Below are 9,111 nucleotides of genomic sequence, written 5' to 3'. Positions count from 1 at the left end.
ATCTCTCCTCCTGTTCCCATGTTCCCTGACTGAGGTTGACTTTCTTGCTTACTCACTTTCATGTGACTAATGATTTTGTAGTTTAAATTTTAGAATATTTTTAGTGCCTGTTGCCAGTCCAAATGATCTTATTTTAACTGCAGCAATGATGTAATGCTTTGTCCCTCTTTAATAATAATTTGAAGGAAGGGTTTACCAACCAACCAACAAATTAATTGTAAGCATGTATGCTATTTTTATTCTCTGTGCTCGGTGCTAAAACATTAGAGGTAACTTTGAAAGTTAGTATGTAGGCCATGGGTTTAATTCCCCAAATATAGCGCGAGCTCCTTTAGATAAGAGCATCTGGCAAATGCATTGATGTATGTTGTATTCCAGTGAAGTCCTTTACAGTATTCGGAGATTCTGTTGCAGATGTTCCCTGCTTCAATCTGACACAGTGACCTAGTGACCCAGGAACTTAACATGATAATGCAGGTCAAAGTTCAGACTCAGTTACACAACCTAATTCTTGTGAAGAAGAGATCAAATCAGCCAGCGAGAACACAAGAATCAGTACAACAATACTCTTGCCGAAATGCACACCTTGGTAGCATTTACTGTACTTCAACAAATTATTCATTCATTCATTTAAGATGATTTGTTTGTCTTTTAAAAATTGTGTGATTGCGTTGCAAGGGTCTAAACCTTAATTCTCATGTTCTGAATTTAGTTTTGCAAAGTTACAATGTCTTTTTTTTCTTTTTCTGGTGAAACTACATTTTGGTTGAAGATTAAAGATGTAAAAAATACAAGATAATCAGTAAATAATTGTAGGTTTTGGATTTCAAATGTATCAAAATACAGCAAACAAAGGCGGAGAAACATTGGTTGCTATATTTTGCCATAAAATGTATTTAAATGAATAGTTCAGATGACCAAACCTCTCAAATCAAATAAAAAATAACCAATAATATGTCGTGCAAAGGAAGAACACACACAAAAAACAAGCATTTGTAAACGTTCTGTAATCTACAACATTTTTTTGTACCAGCATCTGCAGAGATACAATATAAATACAATTCTGTACATTTTATAATATTGTAAATACTATGTTCATACATTTTTATGTACAGCTCCTTGTCAAGGAGAGCAGCTTTGTTTTCTTTTAAGTAAGGTCTTGGGTTTTTATTTAACCGTCTCCAATGACAGCAATAGTATTCACTTCTTATGAGATCCACAGTTCTTTAGGTAAAACAGAGCAATAATAACAGTACTGGTCATGGCACTAAACATACAAGCATTATTCAGGCTATGTCCCATTCCCCGATGTTGCCCGTCTCCCATTTATACCTATATAAAAAAAAAACATTAATATTGGCTTTAGTATCACAAACTAATACAAATCTTTCTTGACAGTCAAACACACATGGATTTAAATGCTCGAAAGCTTCATTATTAGGCGGGTAAACCTAGAAGTCGATTATCTTAAAAAGTCCCCGTTCATGTGGGGCTTGTGTCGGTACTTTAGGGCATTTCTGGGTCTATAGCCGATACAAAGCAGATCAGATTATCGCCATTTCGCAATGATACCGGCAAGGGTCTGATAAAGAAAACAAGGTGCTCTCCGCATCAGGTGACAACAAGAGTTAGTCACTTCTGTCAACCTCCTGAGAAGCGTCATATCAGTATCTGAGAATGCGTAAAAATCCGTGCATTATGTAACTTAATGTGCATCCAGGATAAGTTACTCCAGTGCAAGCGTTCAGACAGCTTTGTTAATAGAAATATTGGCAGTCCTTCAACAGTTACAGTACTCAACAAGCCAATTACACAACAGAGTACGAGCAACAGGCTTGGCGTCCGTTCAAAATACCATTAAACTCAAAGAAATCAACCACATTTTTGAGTATCCGATGGGCACGTGGTCTTCTAACCAGAAAAATGGCACTTAGCATATTAGCATAAATCGGTCGAACAAATACAAGCATAAAACACATGTTGCCAAAGTAAGTTTGCACAGCAGATTTGAAAGGCTATGTCTTTGGTAATACCTGATATAATCAAACAAACAAAAAATGTTCATAAACAGTAGTACATTCTTACCTAGAACAGACATCCAAATCTCAAACTCACTCAAAGTATATATTTTTTTTGTTAGGCATTGTTTGATTAATACATTTAGTCATATAAGAAGTGGTGAAGAATTAATGAAGATGGAAATTAGTATTTCAGCTATATCAAAGCTAACATGATATATAAAACGTGTTTGTGCAACTGTGCAACTCTCGACATTCAAAGATGATACTGAAATAAGCCTATAACTTCAGCACAACACACACACACACACAGGTAGTGTTTATTGCCACGGAATAAGAGGAATCAATAAATCTCTGATGTGACAAAACAAATCAGAAGGATGGATTCTGTTAGCACTCGGTTTGTCCAGGCGGTTGCTGGTGCTGGTGTCGAAAGAGATCGTCAACCAACTATTGGGTCAATGTCCTGCCCCCTACTGGAGCACAGATTGAGGTTCGGTGTCTATGGACTGAGGCCCTCGAGTCAAACAGGATGGCTTCACGAAGACGCCATGACCTGTGGCACACCGGAAATACACCCTTCCCTGGACCGTACCATTGTGCTTGCCTTTGGAAGGATGAGAAAGGTCTAAGGTTAAAAGGATTTTGAGTTGAGATTCAATTCAAGGTGACTTGAGAGTAATTTCACTTACCTACAGCAAGGTCCAACTCCACTCCAACCCAGATGCCTTTGGCAAACTCTACCCCTCCAACATAATGCACCATCCCACTCCGTTTGCCCACCCACACTTGCTCACCAGGGGCCATCCAGTCCGGCAACTGAGCAACTGGTGTGTTCTCGTCCTCACTGGAGTCCACCGAGAGCTCTGCATCCTCGAAGAACTCAAGTCCTCGAGATTCTTCCAGCTCTGGGTTGCCGTGAGGTACGGGAACACTGGGAGACTCTTTTCCATTGTGGAGATGGCACTGGGACGGATGATCCACGTCTTGCGTTTTGGCTGGGGGAATTGATTCTGCCTTCAAAGTAAAGTTACAGAGGTCGTCTACCCCTAAGCCTTCATCTGCACCCTTAAAGTCTGTGAATTCTTGGCTGACGCTCAGGATGCATTTGTGGGGAAGCGAAGGGGAACAGTCCTGGTCGGTGCAGAGGCGGGAACAGTGCTGAGTGGGAACGGTCTGGGCTGGATGGGATGATAGCGAGGGAACGGTCTCGGTTCCCAAGGCACTCCTGGAAGGATGTAACCCTCTTCCGTGCTCCTGAGGGTCTGCGGCTTCTCTGTTGTTGAGCTGGTCGCAACTATCGCTGCCGCTGAAGAGCACATCGGACAGCGTGGCATTTGAGGCACTATGGGAGAAATAGCCGCTTGTGCAGCTGCTGACCGTGGGACTACGGGACACTTCTTTATCCGCAACCCGTGTTCCCGATAACACCCCGATCCCAGGCGCCAACTCCCCCTGCACGCATACAGTCCCTCCCTGGGTCTCAAGACTGGCGTTGTACACCTCAAAGTTCGCAAACTTCTCTGGGATGTAAGGCTTGAAGTTTTGGAGCTCCAGAGACCCGAGACCTGGAATACTAGAATGGGTGAAGGCTGAATCCATGTTGGGATCCTCCTCTTCTGAATCCTGACAAATCATCAATGAACAGACATGAAACCAAACAGCAAAATGATCAGGAGGGACGCTACTGCCCCCTTCTGATGAAACCCTGAAGCACATTAGCTACTTTCTATATTACGACTTTGTCTCTACAACACTGGATCTACACTTGATGTGTAGGCTAGTCGCTGATCATGGCCAACAGAGGGCGCAACAGGATAAGAAATCTTTGAAGTCCACTTTTACGCTTCGTTTCCAAAGACATAAATAAACGCATACTCTGAGAGCGCGCCACAAAATATGTTTGATTATACCTTACGGATGCTAAAAAAATTGATTGGGTGAACGCACGCTTTAAACAGCTTATTGTACGCAGTGTTGGGAAAGTTCACTTTCTACATGCACTAGTTCAAAGTTCAGTTCACAAATTTTAAAATGAACTAGTTCAGTTCATAGTTCATACTCAAAATTTTGAACTAAGTTCACAGTTCCAAAAATGAACTAGTTCATAGTTCTTTTTTTCCATGTGGCTGCGAGATATTATTTTTCAAAATGATTGCCACAGCCCATATAGAACCACAGACAATTATTTTATCAGTTTTAACACTGAAGCTATGCGTCAGATTTTTCCCATCCTCACCGACCTTTTCATAAAACTCGTTTAGATGATCATACGACGCCTCCTTGCTGCTTTTTGTTTTGATTTGTAACGTAAGTGATGAGTCGTTCATGAACGATCCATTCATTTCGTCTGTCACGTGACAAATGAACGAAAGACTCGGAAGGTAAAGTAATTATTTATGTTCCCTGTAAACGATTTTTGACTGCATTATAATGATTTCTTAATTCAGAATATGATCCAGATTGCCTAGGTGGATGTGTTCTGGGAATTTTCCAGTTAATAGTATAACATTTAAAGCCCCTTAAATGAACGACTCGATGACTCGAAAAAAGATTTGTTCATTTTGATGAGCGAGATCGAACAAGAGAGTCAGTAGACACTGGTGGGCGGCTGGTGTTGCCAGATTGGGTGTTTTTTCCGCTACATATTAAGGCCGGTTTACGACCCAAAGACAAAAGAACTGATCAAAATAAGCTGTTATGTAGGAGCAATAGCCTTGTGGGCAGCGCTGTGTCATACACCATATCTGTCTCAGTCTCAGCTCGAGGTTCAGGCTTATTTGTTCATTAATAACATCATCAGCGACTAGTCAACATCAACTCAAACTTCAATCACATAAATGTCTACTTAAAAAAATCAGAAGTCGTTCGTCCCCTAACACACCCACATACATGTAGTGTAGACAACTCTGTTGACTATAAAAGGACTGATCTTGTTTTGTCAGTGCACACTGTTCACATCTGGTGTAGACACGGTGTAAACAGAGTTGATTTACTTTGTAACTAGCAATGTGATATGTGAAGTGCTGCAGTCAGTGAGTTAAACACAAGCAGAGGGGTTCATGCACACACTCAATGAGATGCAAATAATGCTGAGATGATGATGATGACAATGAGGTATGTAACGATGTAATGAATTTGGTTCTGAGACCTCAAGAAGTTTGAGAGTGCAAGAGAGGCCCGGTCTCTCAGTTTCAAGTTGTGTTATACTGTACATGTGTTCATGTTCAGGTTAATATACTGCAAAAAAATATGTTCTTACTCTGTCTTTTTTTCCCAGTACAAATATCATAGCATTCTTAAATCAAGATACATTTACTTGAGAAGCAAAATTACATATTTTCTGAAAAATCTAAAATAAGTGGGTTTTAGAAAAATATCGGCCAATAAGGTAAGAAAAAATTATCTTTGAATTAAGTTTATTTTTCTTCCCCCATTGGCAGATATTTGTTCTTGTTTTAAGCTGAAACTCACTTATTATTGATTCATTTTTCAGAAAATAAGACTTAATATCCAAAGTGATTTTTGCTTCTCAAGTAAATGTATCTTGATTTAAGAATGTTTAGATGTTGACAATGAGTAAAAAAATACTAAGTAAGAAAATCAATTATTTAAGGAAATATTAAAGTTCTGCATATGTGGTATTCAGTCAATTACTTGTCAATTAGTGCAATAATTAAGCAAAAATAAGTTTGAAGTTATATATATACAGTACAGGCCAAAAGTTTGGACACATTACTATTTTTAATGTTTTTGAAAGAAGTTTCTTCTGCTCATCAAGCCTGCATTTATTTGATCAAAAATACAGATTTTTTTTTAAATATTGTGATATATTATTACAATTTAAAATAATTGGTTTTCAATTTATTATACTTTAAATTATTTACATTTACATTTACATTTATTCATTTAGCTGACGCTTTTATCCAGAGCGACTTACAATTGCTATATATGTCAGAGGTCGCACGCCTCTGGAGCAACTAGGGGTTAAGTGTCTTGCTCAGGGACACATTGGTGTCTCACAGTGGATTCGAACCCGGGTCTCTCACACCAAAGGCATGTGTCTTATCCACTGCGCCACCACCACCAAATTATCATTTATTCCTGTGATGCAAAGCTGAATTTTCAGGATCATTACTCCAGTCTTACATGATCCTTTAGAAATCATTCTAATATTCTGATTTATTATGAGTGTTGGACACAGTTCTGCTGCCTAATATATTTGATGAATAAAAGGTTAAAAAGAACTGCATTTATTCAAAATAAAAAAATATTTTCTAATAATATAAATCTTCTTTACTATCACTTTTTATCAATTTAACACATCCTTGCTGAATAAAAGTATTGATTTATAAATCAATAAAAAAATAAAAAAATAAATGACTGACCAGTAGTGTATATTGCTGTTACAAAAGATTTCTATTCTTAAAACATTTGCTTATTTTATTTTTATTTATTTTTTTTAAACTTTTTATTCATCAAAGTATCCTAAAAAAGTATCACAGGTTCTGAAAAAACATTAAGCAGCAGAACTGTTTCCAACTTTGATAATGAATCATCATATTAGAATGATTTCTAAAGGATCATGTGATAGACTGGAGTAATGATCCTGAAAATTCAGCTTTGCATCACAGAAATAAATGATAATTTAAAGTATAATAAATTGAAAACCAATTTCACAATATTACATTTTTTTTCTGTATTTTTGATCAAATAAATGCAGGCTTGATGAGCAGAAGAAACTTCTTTCAAAAACATTAAAAATAGTAATGTGTCTAAACTCTTGGCTTGTACTGTATATAACGTTAATTTTAAAATATATGATATAAGCAATAATTATATAAAATGATATATTTTTAATTAAATTATGCTTAGCATATTAACAAATTAGCTTGAAAAGCGTTTGAAATTTCAAAAATATAAGACACCAAAATACAAACAAAAAGAGTTTTGCTTTTCCTTGTCTTGGACATTTGTTATTGACTGTTATATAATATGTGGGATGAAGATGATTTTCTGTGGCATTTGACGGCACACCACACATGTTGTAAAAAACCCAGAGTATTCCTGTGTTTTAACAGGACCCTGGCTAGTAGTGTTAATTAGTATGCGTGTGCACGCAAGTCCATGTAGTGACATACATGAGACTGGTTATGTGTGTGTTCACTTACAGCAGCGTGTGGCAGTGTGTGAGTGAGATCAGTGCTGAGTCTGGGCTGTCTGTGATTGGCCCTGCTGCAGATGATGTCACTGCTGCTGTGGCCCTCGCTCTGAGCCCTGGGTCTGGACCAGGGGCCGGTGAGGCCCGACACGCTGCTCTCCACAAACCAACGCATGCTCTGCAATCAGGTGACAATAGCACACTTCACACAGGCCATGCAGCACAGCGAACACTCACACAGGCTGTTGAGTTAGACATGTGAGGCAAGCGAGTGCACATGCACTGGATGAGGTCATCAGCCACACAATCAGGAGTAGGAAAGGAATAGTTCACACAAAAGCTCATGGCATTCCTATTTTTTCAATGAACACAAAATCAGATGTTTTGTATCATGTCAGAGCTGCTCTTTTCCACACAGATATTCCACAAATATCACACGAGTCATAGACGACTGACACTTTTATGTCAGTGTAAATCAGGGTTAATATTGCTAATTAAACCTATTATTTAAAAATGGTTAATTTAAATAAAGCTGCAATAAAATAAATATTAGATGAAAACTTTCAGTTAGATGCCGAAGCAACATTTCATATTTTTGTTTAGTTCAAGTTAAGCACAAAAATTTATAAATGGAAATTAATACAAACGATAACGGAACATAAACTGAAAAAATAATAATAATAAACCCCTTTGACGCATACGATCACACCGGAGTGATCACTCGAGGCCAAAGACTGTAGAGAAAGATGGATGTGTTTTAGTTGTGTTATAGATCAACTAACATGATCATTATAAAGGTGTTTAAATGACAAAACACATTCACGAACATTTATTTGACGATCGGAATACCTGTGATTTTATAATATAGTTTAAGTTTGTGAGTATTTTGAATGGAATATGAAAAATTAAATAAAAGCAATAGATCAGTCATCCAGCGCTAATGTGGCTGCGGTGTGTCAAGTGACAAGCATGAGGCGTTGCCATGGAAATAATGTTATATTTTCTAATTATAACAGTCGCCTTAAAAAACTCATGCTGGGGACTCGGCTAGAATATTTTAAACTTACGTGTAAAATGTTCAAAAATGACAAAAGCACATTACAAAATGTCTAAAAATTTGGCAAAAATTAAAACGACAACTGAAAATATAAAAAACAAAAGCTAATTATTACTATACTAACTAATATATAACTATAATAGTATATAAATAATATTAAAATAGCACTGGTATAAATCGCTGTACACTTTACTTGCATGGTGTTTCATATGCGAAAGTAAATTATACTGGATTGGAACGACATTAAGGGAAGTACATAAAGACAAAGTGACTTTACATGTTTATGTGAACTATTGCTTTAAACTCATTCTGCTGGTTAATAGGTTCAGTATCAGGTACAGGTCAGTCTGAACACATTTGAAGTTGAATAAATGAACAGGCTTGAGGGAACTGAGGCATGCTGGGTACAGGGTCCAGAAATTAACTTCCACACCATCTAATAGGGGACGAATTAAGAGAATTCACAAGCAATAAATATTCCTCATTGAATAAAAATATATATTTTGCATTATTTTTATTCAAATAATATACTTGTGTTCCTCGTATTTTCATTTGGGTGGTTAATTCTTCTTTAGCAGACAGTAATGACATTCTCAGCCAATTAGTGAATAACTCTTTTACTCACATTTGGAACTTAATTTTGTGTTAATTTTGGACCCTGGCTGAAGCTTCATGCATGTTCCAGTTACAGCAAAACGAGTATAAATCTGATCTTCAATTCCTGCACTACATGCAAAGTCAACCTAGTTCATGTTAACACAAGCCACAGATATGAGCTGCATCTTTGTTTATCATCAGCTAATATCAAGATCAAAGACTGCAATAGGAAAGAGAGAGCTGATCATCTTCATTAAAAGTAGGGAGACTAAGGGTGG

General features: G+C 37.2%; 1 protein-coding gene across 4 annotated transcripts in view; it reads right to left on the bottom strand.

Annotated features, from left to right (window-relative positions):
* Nucleotides 1-988: 988 nt before the first annotated feature.
* Nucleotides 989-9,111, bottom strand: part of kif13a (kinesin family member 13A) — an 89,514-nt gene continuing 81,391 nt past the window's right edge. For 3 of the 4 annotated variants that reach the window (XM_082150600.1, XM_082150602.1, XM_082150601.1), the window contains 3 exons: nucleotides 7,190-7,357; nucleotides 2,711-3,644; nucleotides 989-2,625 (listed from right to left, as the gene is read on the bottom strand). In XM_082150600.1, coding sequence (XP_082006726.1) covers nucleotides 2,492-2,625; nucleotides 2,711-3,644; nucleotides 7,190-7,357 — 1,236 coding nt within the window. In that variant the 3' untranslated portion in view covers nucleotides 989-2,491. The remainder of the gene's footprint in view (nucleotides 2,626-2,710; nucleotides 3,645-7,189; nucleotides 7,358-9,111) is intronic. The other variant, XM_082150603.1, reaches the window with a different exon arrangement.

Source organism: Leuciscus leuciscus (assembly GCF_965113295.1).
Source record: "Leuciscus leuciscus genome assembly, chromosome: 20".
NCBI classification, from domain to species: Eukaryota; Metazoa; Chordata; class Actinopteri; order Cypriniformes; family Leuciscidae; genus Leuciscus; species Leuciscus leuciscus.
This window is presented reverse-complemented; position numbering and strand designations above follow the sequence as displayed.